This window comes from Vipera ursinii (assembly GCF_947247035.1).
Source record: "Vipera ursinii genome assembly, chromosome: 4".
Taxonomy (NCBI): Eukaryota; Metazoa; Chordata; class Lepidosauria; order Squamata; family Viperidae; genus Vipera; species Vipera ursinii.
In genome coordinates, this window is record NC_139514.1 from 39,753,049 (window position 1) to 39,774,782 (window position 21,734).

At 37.1% G+C, this 21,734-nt stretch overlaps 1 protein-coding gene across 1 annotated transcript; it reads left to right on the forward strand.

Annotated features, from left to right (window-relative positions):
- The first annotated feature begins 414 nt into the window (after positions 1–414).
- LOC310639510 (T-lymphocyte activation antigen CD80-like) lies at positions 415–20,855 on the forward strand. Its single transcript, XM_083361260.1, has 6 exons — positions 415–514; positions 13,717–14,055; positions 15,024–15,319; positions 16,505–16,778; positions 20,325–20,536; positions 20,802–20,855. The coding sequence occupies exons 1-5, from the start codon at positions 424–426 to the stop codon at positions 20,429–20,431; spliced, it is 1,107 nt and encodes a 368-aa protein (XP_083217386.1). The 5' UTR covers positions 415–423; the 3' UTR covers positions 20,432–20,536; positions 20,802–20,855.
- The last annotated feature ends 879 nt before the right edge of the window (positions 20,856–21,734 follow it).

Sequence of the window (21,734 nt, forward strand, 5' to 3'; positions counted from 1 at the left end):
GTATTTGAGTTTTAGCTTCAGGGTCTGGCCTTCTAAAGAGCAGTCAGGGTTGATCTCCTCTAGGACTGACCGGTTTGATCACCTTGCAGTCCAAGGGACTCGCAGGAGTCTTCTCCAGCACCAGAGTTCAAAGGCCTCAATTCTTTGGTGCTCAGCCTTTTTTATGGTCCAACAATTATATTTGTCTATAATCTGACCCAAATTAGCTTTGTGCATTCTGGTGATTAAACTGTATCCTCTAAAATTCCCAACCAACATGACCAAATTTGAAATTTATAGGAAATGCAGGCTACAAATCCAGATATCACAAGGATGATGGCATTAGGAAAGGGTGAATTATACCATTTTTACTTTGTGGGGCTTTTCTTTTGCTTTTTGTAACTTCTTGCTCTTTTGTTGCTTCTGTTCAGGTAAACTGAAGAAATGATGCATACGCCAAAGACTGAGCCAAAATTGTTCAGCTTAAAGGGATTTTTCTGGCTTTGTCTCTTTAAGCTTCTGCATAGTGATTCAGGTAAGTCAGTGTACATCCTTAAACATAGAAGACCATCTCTTGATCTACTTTGCTTGTTACCAATTAGAATGGTATATAGAATTCTATATAGAATATAGAATGGCTATATACATTTAGAAATGGCCTCAGCTTTACGTTCATAGCAGTAATTCATTACCACTTAGCAACAAACATCTAAGAACTAGACAGAGGAATCACTTCCAGAGTCAGAAAGTTCCTGTCTGAATTTCATCTTTGCTATGAAACTGCCTAATGAACAGGACTAGGCATAAACTGACATCCGGTACTAGGTAAGCCAGTCTCTTTCAGCTTCCGCTTACAGTATAGGGATGGGATTTGGGGACTTGCCCAGGTTCTTAAACAATATTTCATTTATGTGAGAAATGCAATGCCTCCAAAAAAAAATCAGCCGTTGTATAAGAGGTATGAAAAAGAGTCATGGTAATTATGGTTGGTTTGTTCATTCTTTATTGGTTGGTTTTCTACATTAAATGTAGCTATGAAAATTAAACTCATACCTATTCATAAGAATCTAGTCAGCACTAAACTGGTACAAGATAAGAGTTAATGAAATTCAAGAGGGGCTGGACTTGGACTGTCTATGGGAACACAACAATTGCATTCCTCTCTTGACTCAGATCCCAGGCTGTGTCTCTCTTCTCCTACATTTTCCTCTGTAATTATTTTTTTATGTAAAGAAAAAAGATTGAAGAAGCAATGAGAACATGCAGAAGGTTACAACAGATAGATAATGTCTAGAAGCATCACCTCCACTAATTGCATCATTGAGGCTCTTATTGTTATGATGCAAGAGTCATTGGATATCAGATGGGCAACAGATAAATTTGAATGAATGAACGAATGAACAAATAAACAAATAAATAAATAAATAAATGCAGGGGAGTTGAATAAATAAATTCAGGGGAGTTGAAATGCACAGGGTGTAACATTGCACCATGTATTGACAGGATCAGGATTATTTGTTTTTGTCCCATTTGAAAAGAACAGTGTGTTTTTTATTGTTATTACCTTTTTCAAAAAGGTGTTTGAAGGCATACACTACATTTCAGTTGAATTTCTCACTTCCACAAACTAGGGAACAATTGCATTATTGAAAATTAATTATTTTCCTGAGAGGCATTCTTAGTACACTGGGGGGTGGGGGGAAAGATGGGGATTATAGGTTGCTAATTTTAGCAGAAGGATAATCTGCAGTGGTCTTGAAAGAAGTCTTACCTTATTAATATATTTTGAGGTTTTGATAGTATGAAACAGAGGTAGGCAAACTGTGGTTTGTGACTCTATTCTTTGAGATCCTTGGTCCTTCATCATGAATGCTGAAATCTGAAGATAGAATTTCCCACCACAATGAGAATAGGAAGCAAAGAAAAACTGAAATGGGAGCCATAAAGTAGACACATTAAGATTTCTTTTAAAAATCAAGAAAACAAACAAAAATTCATGCAAATCCCAGTGCCTCCTACTTGGGTAATATGAGCCTACCCCACCCACTTTAAAGCTATCCTCCTCAAATCACTTGTTAACAGCCTTGGGGAAACATCAGATTCTGTGGCAGAATGAACAGGAAACAGATTAAAAATAAAACTGCTTGTAAAGCCTTTATGTGGATGAATACAGTAGAATTTGGAATTCCCACCAGTTTTCTTTGGATTCATCCAATTAACTGACAAATGTCAATAATTACCTATTTATGTTATCTTGTGATGGTAGTGGGCATCCTATGATAGTACAATGTTCTAGCTATTCAGCCCTTAAAAGGAAACAACAGAACTAGAAAAGTTCTGTAGCTAAAAAGATCAAGAGCTTCAGACATTTCTCAGAAGGAAATTTAAAAGTATTTGGTCTTTTAATGTAAAAAAAAGATGACCGATAGGCATTATCTATGCATGATAGGGAGAAAGAACCGAACAGACTTTTCCAGTTCTTGTAATATACAGTGAAAAGCTTCAAATGAATCAACTTGTAAGAATAGAGAAATTACAAGAAGAGGGAAGATGAAGAGATTATTTAGAAAATATGGATCTTTTTCTCTCATTAACTCAAAGATGTAGGAGTAGCAAACCTATGTGGATGGATCTTATAAAATTGTGCATATCCCAATTCATTGAATAACCTTAACAAATTACTATCATTTACCCCTCTTCAGAGTTTCAAAATGTTTATATTTTGTCATTCTTCTTTTCTTGGGATGAACGTTAAGAACTTCCTCCAGTAACTTCTTATAAAGATTAAAGATTATAAAGATTAATGGTTTGTAACTACTTTTTAGTTGCAATCTGAATTGTTTTCAATAATAATAACTCTAAAGGACCAATGTAATTAAACAATTTTCTCATTACCTTAATTTTGTCTAGTTGAGGAAGCAAGAAAATTGAACAGATTTGTTTTTGTTTTCAATATGAAAATAACTCTGTAATTTAAGCCTGCATAATTATGAAGGAAACAGTGATTCAAATGGTCTCTTCCATTCTAATATTTTATAAATGTTACCAATTGTACACACAAACCTGTTAGTGTGTAACTCAGATTACCTTTATGGATCAAGATGGGGAAGTAAAAAGAAAAGGAAAAAAGCTTCATCAAAGAAAAGAATTGATCAGATGAAGTAGTAATTAAATTATGCACATTATCAGTTTTGTAAAACCCATATTAACGTCAGTAATAGTATTATTAAAACTGTATAAAACAAACTAATATAATGTACAAAATTTGCTTTTTTAAACTTATTTTTAAATAAGTCTTTAAAAACTCTTCTGAAAAAATGCTGAACTCATATTTTAAAGAACCAGAAACAGCTAAAATGTGCTGGCAAGTTAAGACAATGTGATGGCTCATTACACGCAATACTCTCAGGAAAAGTAGAAAGAGACATGCCAATTCTTTACTCACCAAGTCTTTGTATCCATGGAACAACTTGGGGAAAAAAGCTATTTTCCCAGATTTTCCTGAGTCTCACCGCTTGCCATGTTATTAACATATGTAAACGATATATCTTAATATCTACATTTAATATAAACAGCTTACAAACATGATGTACCTTGAAGCAACAGAAAAAGGACACTCATAGGGAGAGAGAGAGAGAGATGGACGATTGAAAGTGTATGCTACTTCCGACAAAAATAGAATGACCTTGGAAAACAGTGCCAAAGGAAGGGGGCAGCTTCTGTGTAGCAGCCATAACTGAACAACAGGAAGTGGGCAGATCCCAATCCCTGATCACATTGTCAACCATATTAATTTACATCATGTCCACAGTAAAACTGATTTCAGGAAACAAGGGGTGACATTCCTTTAAAATTGGAACAATTGGATATGGCTTTAAATTGCCTTGATATGTCACACAGTTACTGCACTATGGTTCATGTGGTATAGGGGAATGTGAGAATATGCCTTTATATCCAAGAAATAGAAAGAAGACTGACTAGTCAATTCTCATTATGAAAAAAACAAGAAGTGGAGAAGATATATCACACAGTTACTGCACTATGGTTCGTGTGGTATAGGGGAATGTGAGAATATGCCTTTATATCCAAGAAATAGAAAGAAGACTGACTAGTCAATTCTCATTATGAAAAAAAACAAGAAGTTGAGAAGATATATCACACAGTTACTGCACTATGGTTCGTGTGCTATAGGGGAATATGAGAATATGCCTTTATATCCAAGAAATGGAAAGAAGACTGACTAGTCAATTCTCACTATGAAAAAACAAACAAACAAGAAGTAGTTCTACCTTTCCCTCCAATATATTGTTTATAGACTAATTCTCTTTATTGCCCACCTCATTCAGACCATGCAGGGGTAGGCAACGTTGGCTCTTTTAGGACTCGTGGACTTCAACTCCCAGAATTCCTGAGCCAGCCATGGGAGTTGAAGTCCACAAGTCCTAAAAGAGCCAACGTTGCCTACCCCTGAACTAGTTCATAAAATGAATCATTGGTACAAGAGAAGTCTCAGAGGAAAGATGAGTTGAACAATCAATTGCCATCATCCCCACTATCTGAAGCAGTCACCAAAAACTGTTTAAAGATACGGTCAGCAAAGAATAGCAATTAACCTCTCATGGGAACAAAAACATTGTAGCAACCCTTGTTGTTTTCCTTCCAACATAGGGATTCTCCCATGCCGTGATTTATCTCCTTATGGGCTTCTCCCAGTTTCTTACAAAATTCCCCATTTCTGTCATCTCAGACTAAAATTACCAAAGGGCTCTTGAAAATAATGTTTAATATTTCTATAGAACTTTACTTTCTGTAGAATTTTTGAAAGTGTTTTATATTCATTCATTCATTATTCAGTTATTAAAATATTCCAAAACTAATTCACTTGGCTGGGATCCATAATTATCAAAATCTAGTTGTTATATAAGTGGACGATTTCTCACAGAAAGTCCAGCATGTCGACATATTTAAATTCATTGCTCAGAAACATCAGGGAATTAATTAAGAGTAGCCTGAAGTGTCTCATCTGAGACATGTGGAGTTATGAATTTTTGGTAGGATTGATCAATAAGAAAAACTCTTTGGAAATTCTACAACAGATTCAGAATGTTACATAAAGGTCTAAGTGGGTGATAGCATAGGAACTAATCCAGAACAGTGTTATTTAAAAGTTAGATGATCACCAATGAAAAGTGAAAGAACTTACAAAACGAAATGGTCCAGAAAGAACAGAAACTCTGGCAAAGCAAATAAACTTTAACAAAAGGGAAAGCAAAATAAAAATGGGAAAAACCAGACAGCTTTTTTTAAAAAAAGAAAATATAAACAACAAATGCTTTGGTAAATCAAACACAAGAAACCAACCAGTTAGCCAGTCAAATAGTTTGATGACATACATATTGCTTTATTTAAAATATTTATATAACACTTCTTATTTTTTTTAAAAAAAAATCAAATTATAATTTTCAACCACTGAATGTACATTAAAATGTCACATGAATTATATAGACTAAAATAAGGAATAAGATTATAAAGTGGTAATAAACACAATAACTCCAACAGCATTGTTATTTAAAAGCCTAGTGGGAATAAAATATATTTGCATAACAAGCAAAAGACAGAACAGATGATAGCCATCATATCTTCTTGGGGGCGGCATCCTTAAGTCAGAGGCTACCGCTGTAAAAGCTAACATCTGGATAGCACTCATTACACCTCTGAAAGTGGGGCTGAAATGTAGGAAAAAGCATTGCTTCAGATGTCACAGCGCTAGGCCTTGAAGGCTTATCTAGGTTAAATGCAGCATCTTGAATTGGATCCAGAAAAAGCTGGGTGCCAGTGAATATTATAACAACCAGTTCAGTGTACTGCTTACTAGGAATTCTTGAGACCATAAATTCCAGTCCTGTTTTAAGCACAAAGCCAGTCACACTCTCACTCGTAGGAAGCAAACAGTGGCACACTACTTCCAAAATCTTGTCCAAATAATTGATTGCAATCACCAGGATTTTTTAAAATACCTTTTAAGAGAATAAAATTTAATTCTGGTGTCCTATAAGGTAATCTAAACTGCCCTATATTTTGTTTGAAAAATAAAATCAATTTTTAAAAAGCAACTCAAATGTGAAATTGCTTGTCTTTGTATAACTTTTCGCTTCACATTGGGTGCCTGGAAAGTAAACGATGTAATATTTTTTTAAAGAAGTAAGCCTAGTAGGGGAGAGTAATTTCTGTCTCTTTAAGTTGAGGTTTGTTTCAGGTGGGTTGGTAGAGAACAGACAAATGATAAAATGATATAGAAAATAAAGATTTGCTTGGAAGGAATGCATGATTTCTGAAAAGGAAAGTCAAACAACAAATTTGCAGATAGATGGTGCTGGAGATATTATTATATTTGGAATTATTAAAAATTTTGATAAAGCAGTTCATCAAGGCCTTCTGAATTAAATTAGTAGAAAAGTAACAAGAAAACATCACTTTTATGGACTGATAACTGGCTAGAATGAAGGCATACTGCACATTAATGGAAAGTTTGCACAATAGAAGAAATTGAACTGTTATCTACTTAAAGAGGGCATTTTTCTAAACATAACTTTAGGTAGGAATAATCTATGATGTACTAAAATTTGCAGTAATGCCATGAGGATTGCAAAGAATGCCCCAAAAGGTCTTTCCAAATAAGCATCAATGAAAGTATAAAGTAATGTATATTTTATGTATTAGACTCAAACTTTAGTGTCATGTGCTACTTTATTCACTACCACTAGTAGGATAAATCATGCTTTCCCTAATTCAGATGCAGTTGGAAAACAAAGTTCCATTAAAACTCAAAGCTTTTAGATTTTTCCTTTCACAATTGTATAATAGCCTTTTGTCTGCTAAAGGCAAACTGCAGTTCATTCCCATAATACTGAACGATAGCTTAATATTATATCTGAGCCAGGTTTATCTTTCTGCTGCTGCTTCATATTCAGGGGTGGCAATTGGAAAATTAAATTCCTGTACTTAGTATCTGGATTTCATCTGGACAAGAAGAAAATGTTGCTTGTTTGTGATGGTTAGCATTTTCTCAGAATAATCAGTTCCACAATTTAGAATTGCTTCTTGATCCAAACTTGCTCATAGAAAGATACCACCTTTCCTGGAAAAAAAAGATCTGGCCATTGTTTTATTTGTTTAGATCATATCTTGCGTAGGTTGATTAAGTAGTTTTTCCTAGCATGAGCATGATCTATTCAGTGTTTTTCAAGGACAGGAACACAAGATGTTGTCCTCTACTGCAGGGCTTTTCAACCAGTGGTATGGGTACCACCGATAGTACATTGGCACCTAGCAGGTGGTACGCAACCATCCTAGAAAAGTGGTAGCAGGTCAGGGGAATGAGCTGAACCGGTGGCAGCACCACACAAGCCTGAGTGAGAGATGGCTGGAGCTGCAGGGCTGTCAACGCTCAGCAGAAGTGCCAGGATCAGCGCTTCTTCAGGGCTGTCAGGGCTCAGTGGAAGCTCCAGGATCAGCGCCAGGCTCCAGATGGAGCTCAGCGCTGATCCTGGCACTTCTGCTGAGCCCAGAAGAAGCGCCGATAGGCTGGAATGTTGCAGCATCTCCAGGGTCTTGTGATTTACATTCAGATGCTTGGCAACTGATTCATATTTATGATGGTCACGGTGTCCCAGGGTCATGTGAAGTGACCAAAACCTGCTGCAATCACCCGGCGGGGTGGGGGTGGGGGAATAAAAAACAAACACACCCCACCCCACCCCTGCTGCCAATCCTCAATGGAAATGCTCACAACAATGAAAACCTTGGACAGGAGGAAGAGCGTCGCCAGGCAGGCAGGCAGGTGTCTTGCTCAGCTGTGGCTTGGGGGGCACTTTTTTCAGTGCCGTTGTAACTTCGAACAGTCACTAAGAGAACTGTTATAAGTCGAGGACTACCTGTACTTCATCACTTTTTTCCTTTTTTGGGGGGGGTCATCAGGTTTTTGACACCTTGAAAGGCGACTGGTGGTACTTGGATATTGCCATATCCTTAAAAGTGGCACAATGGGTGAAAAGGTTGAAAAGCCCTGCTCTACTGCCTCCATATCACTATCAAGGCAACCTGCTTCAACTTTCCCTGCCATATATATCAAAAATAGTGTTTTCCAACTAAGACTAGTGATCCATTTGGTTATTGGAGGGCGGGGGTGTAGAATTACTCCTATGTTGGGAAAAATCATTAAAATAATATACTTTGTCAGATTCAACTTCCCTTTGCTTAAAGAGAAAGATAAAAAAATAAAGCTACTATGAGTAGTATGCTATATTTCTCACCTTCTACAAAACTACATGTTGTGTGAAAATGTTTGCTTCTGTCCCACTTAAAAAAATAGAAGCCATGGTGGGTATTACTACATTTAAGCCTGCAAAGGTTCTCTGGAGAGCACATCAAGGTCTTTATCTTTTCCTACTGACGTAATTTGGAATGGGACTCTAGAATTTTTCTTTGCCTCTGAATATAGCTATCATCATCACAGGAAGACAAGCAAATCTTAATTCTTGGGGGAAACCACAGTACTATATATGATCCTGCAAAACAACATCTATCCTGACTCTTTCTCATTTACTTGACAAACTGCTTAATTCTACAGATGCTGGAAACGAGTAGCCAATTTAACCACTTTAACATATAAAGGTAAAGTTTTCCTCTGTTCAATCATTTCCAACATTAGGAGGCAGTGTTCATCTCCGTTTCTTAGCCAAGGAAGCCAGCATTGTCCATTTGAAGACACTTCTATGATCATGTGGCCAACATCACTATACACCAAGGTGCATGGAACGCTGTTAGCTTCCCACCAAAGGGTTACTTATTTATCTACTCACATTTGCCTGCTTTCAAACTGCTAGGTGGGCAGGAACTGAAGCAGTAATGGGAGCTCACCCTGCTACACAGCCCTCAAACCTGGGTTTTCAGCTTTTACGCAGACAAGCTCAGTGTCTTAACCACTGAGCCATCGTGTGTCCTCTTTTAATATATGTAGCAAAATATTAATTTTGCTATACATTATATATTAACATATAGCAAAAATGTTAACATCACGGGTCTTACATAAACCATATTGTTTGAAAAATTGGGCAAATTCTTGCAATAATAACATTTTAACAAGCTACTTTTTTTAGCTTGGACAGAGAATGAATACACACACACACACACACACACTTCTGAAAGGACATCCCTGGTAATGAAGTGGTGTCACCAGTGATGCTAAACCCACATAGCTAACAAACTCAAAAACCAAAAACTATATGAATTTCAGAAAGGCACCTTTAATGATCATAAAAACTGAAGCACATAGCAAGCCAATTAATGGAAAATCTCTTTAAAGTGTTTGTTTGCCATGGACTCCCCTCTGAGTTCTGGTTCCTCTTTTCGTACCCACCTACCCCCATTCTTCCTCTGCTCATCCTTTTCCCACAGTCTCTCACATCATTTTGTTAATCATGATCTCTAGCACAGTAGAATTATTATGAATATCAAGTGTATGCAGTCTATAGCTAAAGTAATATTTCTCAATAGCCCTGTTTTCTGCTGAAGAAATTTAGATACAGTAAGGCTAGGAATTATTCATATTTTGCCCTAAACCTAAACTTTGGATATTTGCTAATATACCTCAGCATTGTTTTGTTTTATTTATCTTTGTGTGTGTTTGTTGTGTTTACGTGAATATAATTTTAACTTGTTTTGCATAATCCTATTTTGGACGGTTCATTGTTTACCTAAAATAAATACACTGCAAACGTGTCCTTTTTTTTTCAAGTAATGTGATCGGATGAAATGTAGACTTCTAAATATGTTACTTGCATTTTTTCAAAGTGATATATTAGTAGCAGTGGAAAAGCTCGATCACGGGTGCTTTTCTATACAAGTGAAGTGGAAATCAGTGAGAATGAACAAAAATGCTACTTAACAGATACCAGTTGTCCTACACAACCAGGCTATATGAAAAATATGAATTTTTGGTGTTTACAACAACGTAATCCCCTACCTAGTACTGCATGGTTATGCTAATACAAGAAACAAACTTGAGGTGACCTTTTTTTTAAAAAAAAAATAGCCTTTGTTGAAAATGGACCTTACATCTCTATACTTAAGTGGCTTCACTAGAAATTTCAATTCTGGAGTCATTGCTGTGCCAAACTACTTTCTAGTGTAGGCTGTACTTCTTTCTTTGTGGTCTACTTTTAAATATCAGAAGTTCACTTTTTCAGGGAATCCCCTATTGAAAATTAAAGCTGACTATGATGAGTAATGACACATCATGCTCTCCCTTGGGATGACAGCACAGACATGCAACAAACAAAACATATTTTCATTTCCTTTCTTTTGGTGGCAATATAACACGCAGTCACACAAAAAAAAACTTTAATGCTGTTTGTGTGCAGTGAATAAGTAAAAGAGATGATACATTGAGAACACTGATTATAATGATGGACATATTGTAGATCAAGCACACCAGGTTCAAATCCTTGGCCACCATGCATCGCATTGTTTCCTTTATGCTTTCTTTCTTGTGTAATTTGATGCCCCACAAATCAATAGAAAAACCAATCTTGTTCCCTTTCATTGCAAGGTAGCTAAAGTACACAGCCAGTTTTGTTCAGTTTATAATTATCAGGGCCAATTGTTCACGTGTTTCTAAGTTTTTGGGTTAAAGTCAATGATGCCATTCAATTTCCATTATTTTTGTATTTCCCAATGTACAAGCATATGTACATACATATGTACATTCCCAATGTACAAGCATATGTTTATTGAGATTTTAGAAGATCTAGAAGTAATCTAGATTACTATTGATTTCTATGCTGCTGAAGTAGTTCATCTTTAGCAAGAAGTAGTTGGACTTGCTGAATAACTGTGGGCACATCTTTCTCCCCCTCCACACTTATATTAATTAATCAGAATAGAGGTGAAAGGGACCTTGGAGGTCTTCTAGTCCAACCCCCTGCTCAAACAGGAGATTCTGTACTAGGGGTGTCAAACTCGCAACGTCACGTGACGTGTCGCGACATATCGTGACTTTTTTTCCATTGCCGGCAATGAGGTAGGTGCAGTTTTGGCATGATGCATCCGGCCCATGGGACGGCAGTTTGACACCCCTGTTCTATACCATTTCAGACAAGTGGCTGTCCGGTCTCTTCTTAAAAACCTCCAGTGATGAAGCATCCACAGCTTCTGATGGCAAGCTGTTTCACTGGTTAATTGTTCTCACTGTTAGGAAGTTTCTCCTTAATTCCAGATTGCTTCTCTCCTTGATTAGTTTCCATCCATTGATCTTGTCTTGTCTTCTGGTGTTTTAAACATATTCAAGTTACACTTTCATGGTCTACAAAGATAGGAGTGACATTAACAAAAAATTTTTTCCAGTATCTCTATGCAAGCTTATGTCTGTTTTGCCGAGGTTTTTGTTCTCTTTTTCTAAACAGTGGAGAGACAAGGTTCTCTGACACAACTATACCCACCCTTAATGAAGCTTCTTGGATGAGAAGCAAAATGTCTTCTTTCTCAAGGAAAAAAACATAGTCCAGTTGCCTTTTGAAAAAATACTTTTGAGACAACTACACCCAGATTTATCCTCTGCTGATTTCCTATATTGGTGTGGTTACCATTCATAGCTGACCACACCGCCCCCATAGAATTCTACAGAAAATAAAATTATCACTCATAGTTATATTGAGAGAAATGATGTTTTGTGAACTACGTAAAGAGGACAGATGAATTATAGAAAGGACATTAGCTGGGCTTAAACCTTCTCAGATGCCCTTATATTGTAGCAAAATGATCTAGGGACTTTGAAACAAATTGTAAGCTGAATAGTTCGGGTGTTGGAATGCAAATCAAAATCCATATTAGTCAAAAGAAGATTTAGTGGCCTCTCAGTAAATATGGTAAGTCTTACCTAGAAAAAGAGAAGATATAGGAAAAAGCAAGTGAGTAGAATTCTTATTTTTTCTTGAATGCTAGTATCACTTCGGAGTTTGAGTTGGTCTTTGGCAGCTGAAAAAAAGGCAACAGACAGTAAGCAATATAGAAATGCAAAACATTGTACAACATTGATGTTGTAGTCCTTACATTTTATCTTGCAGATCAGGGGTCCCCAACCCCTGGGTCGCAGCCAACTACCAAGCCACGCAAACGATGGGCAAATACATGCATGCATTCAAAGCTCCCCTTTCATGAGTGGAGGGCACTCCCACCACTTGCACCAATGGAGCTGTGTGTGCACGTGTACACCTGCCACTCCCACACACACCCCACACCAGGAAGGGCCACCAAGGTGGAAAGGTTAAGGACCGCTGTGGTAGAAGCCTTCGCTAGTAATGAGAACCAGCTTACTCACAAGGAAAACAAAGGAACGTCTTTTCCTCTTCTGACACAGGGCAAGAACAGTCTCTGTTCACTTGAGAACTCCAGGTAGAAAGTCTTTCTAGGATTAAGCCAAGCAGAAACAGTCCCTGTTCACACCGACTGAGGCAAATTCACTACCTATTAGTTCCCAGCAGGGAGACTCAGTTGGCACCTCAAATACAGAGCAAGGAGTCCCAACAAACCTGGTTCTGGTAAAGGAACCCAAGTTGATTGATGTACCCTGGAAAACGAATGGTTGTCTGTGACAACAGGCCACTCCCAAACGCCTACTATTTATTTCCCAGCCAGGGAAATATTCAATATGATTCCTATCAGACCATGCATGCATGTAGATGCATATGCTCTATCCTTCGATTTAACTGACGAGTACTCTGCCTACTAATGTCCATCAGAGTTTTTCCGTAGGAGACTATAGTTGAGCACATGGAGATATCATTTCTGCGTATCATCAAGACAAGGCTAGCTCACTTTATTAATATAGATTGTTTTATCTAAGAAAAACAGCTAAATTGCAAGCTCTGTAAATGTGGAGTTGTTTTTTTTAAAAAAATCACCTTTTGCAACCTTCTGACATGCAAAGTCAATGGGGAAGCCAGATTCACTTTACAACCGTGTTACTAATTTAACAACTGCATTGATACACTTAAGAATTGTGTCAAGGAAAGTCGGGGCAAAACTCAACAAATGTCTGCTTAATAAGAGAAATTTTGGGCTCAGTTGTGGTTGTAAGTTGAAGACTACCTGTACGGGAGACATTGTGTACTTACCGAAAGCTTTCCTTCATACCACATTGTATTAAGAGGGGAAACAGAAGTACATCTGCTCTTTGGAACATCTTAACCCCCCCACCCCGAGGTAAGATTGGCTCGCACCCTTCTGACCTTCCATCAGAGCCTGAAGATCTGGCTCTCCCAGATAGTTTGGGGGCCCAATGGCAGAGTATCACAGTGGAGGTGGTTGATGAATTAAGAGGCAATTTCACCTCTCTCCCTCCCCATCTTTTAACCATAATTTTATCTTTGTTTGTAATTCCATTTGTATCATTTTAGAATAATTTATCTTCTATGGTTTTCATGCGGTACACCACCCAGAGCTTTTTGATGGTTGGCAAATAAATCTAACAAGTAAATCAATAAAGACAGTCATCACAGAGTGGACTTACAGTTTTATTCATTTGATTCTATTACCTGATATCTCAATGTATTGGTTAATCCATTCTCCTCTCTTTTCTCCCACGTTATTTCAAAGTATATTTGTAAGAAGAACCTTGAACAACAGATATGGGTCATATTTTTTTGTGTCCATTTATGTGTGTATATTTTTTCTTCTTAGGTATTCTCAGTCAAGAATTAACCAAAGTTGCAGTTCAAGCAGGAGATGAAGCCAGGCTTCCTTGCAAAATCACTATAGACAGACCTCCAGAATCTTACTACATCTACTGGCAAAAGCCTATCCCTGGTAAACAAGATATGGTTGTAATTTCGCTCAAGAATGGTAAAGAATCTGAATCGGAGAAGCACAAATCTTACAAGAACAGATCAAAGATAGATACGCAGAATTTTACACTTTCACTCTCCTCAGTGACAATAAATGATAGTGGAACATATAAATGTATTGCCATATTGCAACATCACAAAGAAGCGGAAGCATGTATCGATTTATCTGTGATAAGTAAGTGTTAATCTACTGACACAACTTCTTTAATTACTCTGTGTGTGTGTTTGTATAATTTTATTAAAGAGTTTTTAAAAGTAAGATAAAACTAATATAAGAAAATAGGAAAAAGAAAGAAAAAGAAAGAGAAAGCTAAAAATGCAAGAGAAAAAACTCTGGAATGCAGTATACAATAAATTATAAAATGTGTATCAGAGACCAAGTAGGCCATGAGTTCCAGTACCATCATAGGCACAAAGCCTGCTGGGTAACTAAAACAACATCACTATAGCTAATCTCAATGTACACATGTTGTACGTTGACAATAAAAGTTAATTATTATGTAAAATCAAAATATTAACACCATCCTTAGCAGTATATACATACATTCTCAGTACATATTTCATGTGAATGTTCCAACACTGGAAGTTTTAAGAAGAGACTGGACAGCCATTTGTCTGAAATAGTATAGGGTTTTCTGCCTGAGCAGGGGGTTGGACTAGATGACCTCCAAGGTCCCTTCCAACTTCTTCTTCTTCTTCTTCTTCTTCTTCTTCTTCTTCTTCTTCTTCTTCTTCTTCTTCTTCTTCTTCTTCTTCTTCTTCTTCTTCTTCTTCCCTTCCAACTTCTTCTTCTTCTTCTTCTTCTTCTTCCTCCTCCTCCTCCTCCTCCTCCTCCTCCTCCTTCTTATTATTATTATTATTATTATTATTATTATTATTATTAATTTATTGCTGTTCAATAAAGATTAATAATGAGGATGCTGTCTTATTTTGGGAAAACATTTGCACAGAAGGAGAACTTGGCAGAGTTGCCTGAAATATTTAAGAGAATTTTCTTAAATTCAGGATAATCAATGACAGGAAATTTAGGGGGAAATTCTTCATGTGTTCAAGTCTGCTTGAACAAATTCCAATAATATCAAACTCCTTTTTCCATATAAGTCATATTCAGTAATATCTTATTGTCTTTTCTGTGTCTTCCAGCTCCATTCAGTAAGCCTATCATCCTGGACAATTTATCCAGTGAACGTTGTGACCCAACAAATTTGACACTGAGGTGTTCATCTCATGGAGGTTCTTCAAGGCCAGAGATGTATGGATTTATCAATAAAAAGGCAGTGAATTGGACCTCAACTGTCACAAGCAACAAAACATTGTTTAATATTACTGGCACCTTGCAGTTAAACACAACAGAAAACATGTTGGTCCAATGCTTAGTTCGTTTTTCAGATTTCCATGTGTCAACCAACTATAGCTTGAGTAAGTTTCCTCCATTTTATGTAAATGCAATCTTATTTGATTGTATAACATAATAATTGAGTAAATGACAAAACACAAAACTATTTGAATTCATAATAATTAAATTAAAAAATCTTATTTTTGTATGAAAATTGCTACTGTGGTTAGGAAAAAAATGAATTGGATCCAGAATTACTCGCTTTAGTCACACAAAATAATAGAAATGACTCACAGAGCATTGATCTACATTGATTTATTCTAGATAAAGGTAAGCCTGGGTCAACTGTATATCGCCATTCTTCTTTCTAACCATTCATTATTACCACCCATTTATTATTTCCTATTTGATCAGTTAAAGAGTCACCTCTGCACTTTATTAAATCTTTTGGGAGGCAGTAGAAATGCTAGCAAACATTAGCAGTTATAGCCATTAATTAAACTAGTGAAAACAGTATTGAATGTAGCTTGAAGTAAATTTGAAGACTGCGCGCTTTTGATGTATCCATATAGATAATATTCTCCCTGAGTTTCAGCTTGCAGTATGTTACCATTTTGCTTAGCATGCAATATATGGAACATATTTGTTCTAAATTCAACTGGTTCCATCAGTGAAAAGGAAGGGAAAGAGGGAGGGACAACCTTGCACTATTCCACAGCTCTGTATTTCACCAGTCACTGGAGGAGGGCGGGAGAGCTCACCAATCAAGCATTTTTCAGAAAGGAGAAGGCAATTCTGCAGCCCAGCCAAAATGCTATCGAAGATAGTGACCAGTGATTGCAAAGGAGGGGCTCCAGCCACAGTGAACATATAAAGGAAAATATAATAGGACGACAAGATGGCACCACTGCTTCAGCATTAATTGGGGGGAAAAAAGATTAAGAGAAAAAAACATGCTTTCATTGTGTTGGGGGACAAATAGAGGACAATGTTTTGCAATCCTGTAGCTGAGAAACATTTAGCAGCCAATACTTGTATGGGGGCAATCTACTGATGCAAATCCATATATAGCTAACAGTAGTTTGCACCATTTACTTATACCTTGCATAGGTGTCTAACCTTGTTTTCACTATATGGCTATGCTACTTCATGTTATCTTTTGTTTTTTTAAAAAAAGCTTTTCTCTTCTTTCTTTTTGGTTATACAAATACAACATTCTTGGATTCCCCCCCCACACACACACTTTATTTTTTGCTTCTTAACCCTTTTTTAAAATTCTTGTTTAAATTTGCATGGCACTTTAAGCTTCATAAGGATTATATCATTATGCTGTATCACAGAACTAATTATTTCTTCACTGTGGGGCCAGGTTTTTCCAATAATACCTCTAACTTTTATTTCAGTTATGACGAAGAACTGTTCTAATATGACATTGCCACCGTTGCCACCGTTGCCACCGTTGCCACCATTGATTTCTTCACCTTTTGGGATCATCGTGTCTTCAGTGGTGATCCTGATTGTCCTTCTAGTTGCCGTAATGCTTGTAATACTCCAATACTATTGTAAGTACTGATGTCTCTATCACTAGCTGATGCACTGTTGAGATCCAAGATGAAATGTTAGAATAATCATCACTGAGGACACAGGGCCACAATACTGAGAATATGCAGTCCTGTACAATTGGTCCTTTTTTAAAAAAAATCCCATTTATATCCCGCCCTTCTCCGAAGACAGGGCAGCTTACAATCTAAAGCACAAATCAATGTGCTTAGCAATAGCCTTCATTCTATGTATATGCCTGCTTATTAGGGCTTTCGCCCCCCCCCCAAGCGGCATTATTACAAAGTCAGCTTATTGCCCCCAACAATCTGGGTCCTCAGTTTACCTACCTCGGAAGGATGGAAGGCTGAGTCAACCTTGAGCCTGGTGGGACTCGAACCTGCACTAATTGCAGGCAGCTGGTGTTACTTAAGGAGGCATTAGCCCACTGCTCCACCAAGGCTCCTTCCCCATTTTCTGAAAGCTCATTAGCTTTCAGCAACCTTACCCAGGAATATTATGAGATCCCAAGTGAGAATGATGAAAGCTTATGATATATCACAAGAGATTATAATGTTTTCGTGACAATTGGTGTTTTTGCAAGATTTGGGCCTTTCCTTTTAAATGATTGTAACTGTCAGTTTGTCATTTTTTTTTACTATGAGCACACTTGCCCATATTAAAAATGAAATTCTGTTGCAGAAAGAGGAAACTTGAGAGTTCACAAGGTTACATAGCTATGTACATAGAGATGGAGATAAAACATGAAACACATTGACAACTATGTACCAACAACCAGAAAGTATGAAACTAGTTATGCTCATCTTTACTTGAGTATATTGACTACATTACCTGTATAGATGTCCATCTTTTCTAGACCTTCTAATAAAGCATACACAGACATACAGCTCAATTTCTGATGTTTTCAACCAAGGTTGAAGAGTAGACATTAGGGGCAGGGTACTTTAGACATTCCTACTTTGACACATATAGCATAGTTGGAAAAGTTTGTTTTATCCTCAAAGAAACAGAGTTGGAGCATTTTATGAATCTTAGCTCATCAGTTTTGCTACTAAATTAGTCTTTGCCATTACTCTTCACTGAAGTTTAGCAACATTAATCTGTCCAAGAAATTAATCCCTGGCATATTTCAAATATTTTATTTATTTGTCCAGTTTGGACAGATAGATTATATAGGTAAAGGTAAAGGTTCCCCCGCACATGCGTGCTAGTCATTTCCGACTCTAGCGGCCAGTGCTCATCTCCGTTTCAAAGTCAAAGAGCCAGCGCTTGTCCGAGGATGTCTCCGTGGTCATGTGGCCGGCATGACTAGATGCCAAAGGTGCACGGAACGCTGTTACCTTCCCACCGTAGTGGTCCCTATTTTTCTACTTGTATTTTTACGTGCTTTCAAACTGCTAGGTTGGCAGAACCTGGGACGAGTAACAGGCGCTCACTCTGTTACACGGCACTCGGGATTCGACCTGCCAAACTGCCGACTGAGCCACCCAATTTATATTTCTGATTTCAAACTTTCAGTCCATTCCATATAGTGGCTGGCCAGTTTTCAGTAGGACATTGTCTACTCTAGAAGGCATGTTTCACATCAGAAACTGAACAGGAGGATTAATCCTTTTGGGGGGGGAATAGCATTATCTCTAGATGTAGAGCTATCGTTGATGCCTGCATTTTCTGCAGCATTTAGTTCTTGAATTTCTGTCATTATGGTATGATCTGTTTTTGCTAGGTTACATGGTGAATTCATTCGGGTATAGACTGTTCACACAGGTTTTGTGAAACTAAGGTTACAGGACCTGGGCTGCAAAAAAATTATTTTTTTTAAATACTCAAGTCTCACCACAGGGCATTTAAAGCTCAAAAGCAGCAGAATATTATTATAATACAGTTCTTACTCTATTGCCCATTACATCTGATAAATTATGAATTTCAGTTCATCAAAGTTCAGGACATAATAATTATGTGTATATGTGTTTATGGTGCCACAAATCTCTTATTTTTTGCAGAAAATGACTGAGATCTTTCTGGAAATATCTGCTTCTAGGAACTTCTCTTCCTATGTATCAGAAAGTAAACAAGCTTTTAAAAATCCCCTTAACCACTAATCTGCAATTTTGAAAATAAAACTTAGTCTTTAAGAGTGAAGTATTATTTGTTCTTGATGTACCTGTGGATTTCAGAGAATGTTGGCTTTGGAATCTCTATTGGGGCAGCGGTTAAAGAGGGAAATTCTCCTGGATGTCTGTTTTGGAATATATAATGTAGGCAGTTATTCTTTGTGTTTCCTAATGTTATGCAAAGGCATTTTTTTAATATATGAAAGCAGATGCAACAAAACACTGTTTTCTTGTTTTCATTATTTTAATGTGTATAAATAGGAATTGGCTGTCAAATATAAATAGCTCTGCGTATATCTTAGAAAAAAACATGTTAACAAGAAATCTACATATAAAAGCAAATATTTGTTATTATTACTAATGATGTCTTACTATAGATAGTTTGGATCCATATACATATGAAGACATTTATCTTCTATGAATTCTGCATTTTAAAGATATATTGACAATTCACTCTTTTCCCCCCTTAAAATTTACAATCCTTTCAATGATTATTCAGAACTAACTCCATGTTTCCATGGAACATAGTCACAAGTAAAACTGCAGAGTTATTCAGTATTGCACCACTTTAAAAGCTACCCGGAGAGGCCCCCAGTGCCTTCAATCTTCTCACCAGATGAAAACTTTTACTGACAAAACATTAATCCTGAACATCTATTGGAATCATTTTTGCTGTATCTAGAACCTATATAACCTTTTTCTATTACAGACTAACAAATTACCTTATCATATAAAGAGAGAAGTGAGGGAAAAGTAGTCAGAGTCCGTGTACAATTACCCAGCAAACCATTAACCTAGTCAGATCTTCGTAGTAAAAGCTCTGGCGGTAGACAATCATTCCAAGATCAAAAGTCAACTGGCTTTGGAGTTAATGGACCTCTATCCATTTTTTCCAAGATCTGTCTGGTTACTCCTGGAATCTTGGCACCAGGAAAGTACTAATAAGGTTATAAATATCATTAGTCAACTTCCTATTGATCAGGCAGGGAGAAGTTGATATGTTGACTATTGAAGGGCATAAATATTGGGACATACTGTATGTTTTGGACTGCCAGATACTCTCCCATCATCTCTGTAGCTTGAGACTGGTTGGTACTATTAGTTCTTTCCTTAGACTGGTAAAATAGTAATAGTCCGAAAAGTAAGGTCTGTAGATGGAGCACATATATTAAGCCCACATCATATTGTGTCTAGAATTGCTTTCTTAAAGTGCTTTGATAGCTCACATAGATCGAGACTATGACAGCCTCTCATGTTGGAAGAGGGAAATTGTCTGTTAAAGAACGTAAGATAATGTTGAAACTGGTAAAACTACTTGTCTGCTCAAATAAGATTTAGCTTTCATCCAAATGGCTGATTTAGTTCTTTGTGTTTTACTACAATAAGAGAAAAATCTGTGATTTAATTTTGTTGTTGTCATTGTTGTTGCACTAGTTCACAAGCATCCAAGGTCCTCCACCACACATCAGTTGCTGGCAACAGAAGAAATGATACTTCAGGAGCAATCTAGTGGACAGACACTTTTGGGGCTGGGAAGGTAAGCTTGGTGCTCTGCATTGCCCTCTTTAAAAAATGAAAATAGAATCAGAATTGGAAGTAGGCTTATAAGCTACCAATTTCCCCTTGTGCCTGTAAGGTCTTCACCAGTGGTGTAGCATGGAGGGTGCAGGGGGGCCCGGCCGCACCGGGTGCAACATCTGGGGGGGCGCGCTCGCGCTCACAGCTCTCTGCCCCTGCCTGGCTCATTCACTCTCTCTCACTGCAGTGCTGGCTATGCGAATCCGATCCAAGCCGCCGGGTCGCCGCCCACTGTGCAGGGGGGGTGCCAGGCGTGCGGTGCGGTTAGGGGGTACAAATTACTTGCCTTGCCCCGGGTGCTGACAACCCACGCTACGCCACTGGTCTTCACAGAAGATGCTCCCAGTCTCCATAAACACATTCAGTGGAAAGGGACCCACCATCACCCTTGGTAACTATTGTCAAACTGCTTTTACAAGTTTATTTTAATATTCAAATCCCACACCAGGCAAGGCAATACAGTATACGGTAATAGTTAATGTGTGGGAGTAGGTGTTAACTCAGGTTCAAGATCATTCTCAGCCAAGAAAATTTGCTATCTCCCAAATCTACCCCACTAGATTGTTGTGGAATACACTAGAGGCAGAACATTAAACAAACTGATATCTGCACTGTAAAATTTAAATCCATTTTTTTCCGTATTGTATATCGTATTGTATTATAGTGGTAGAGAACATATTTTAGGCATCTTCTTTTGGATATCAACTGCTATCATGTATTTTTCAGTGTTCTGAAAGGTAAGCCCATGTTCTTCTATCTCTTTTTATAAAGATTAGTTTCTACTTCCTGATCTTCCTCTTAGTTCCTTCCTAAATTTGTTTATCTTAATCGTTGTTAAATTGATGAACTGAATACAATGCTTCAGTAGAATGCCATATTTTGTTCTACCAAAGCAAAACAAGTGTTATTTATCATTTAGAGATTATACTTCTTTTGATGCAGTCTAAAATTATGTTTTCTGTTGCCTCAAACACATGCAATCCATTGCTATTGGAATTGTACTTTTACCAAACCACACAAAACCTGAGTTTTTTTATTTCTGAAATGAATGTTGGATTTGTCTATTAAATACCATTAAATCATTTTCAGATTTATCTAAATTAGCTGATTTCTATTAAGATCATTTTTAAAATTTTATTTAGCTCCCCCAGCCAATTTTGTTTTATTTGCAGACATATTCTATGTATATTAAATGTTGGCGAGATATGGGAGTCTAATGGCATTTTATTTATTAGATCTTTTACATGCCATTCATTCAAAACTTGT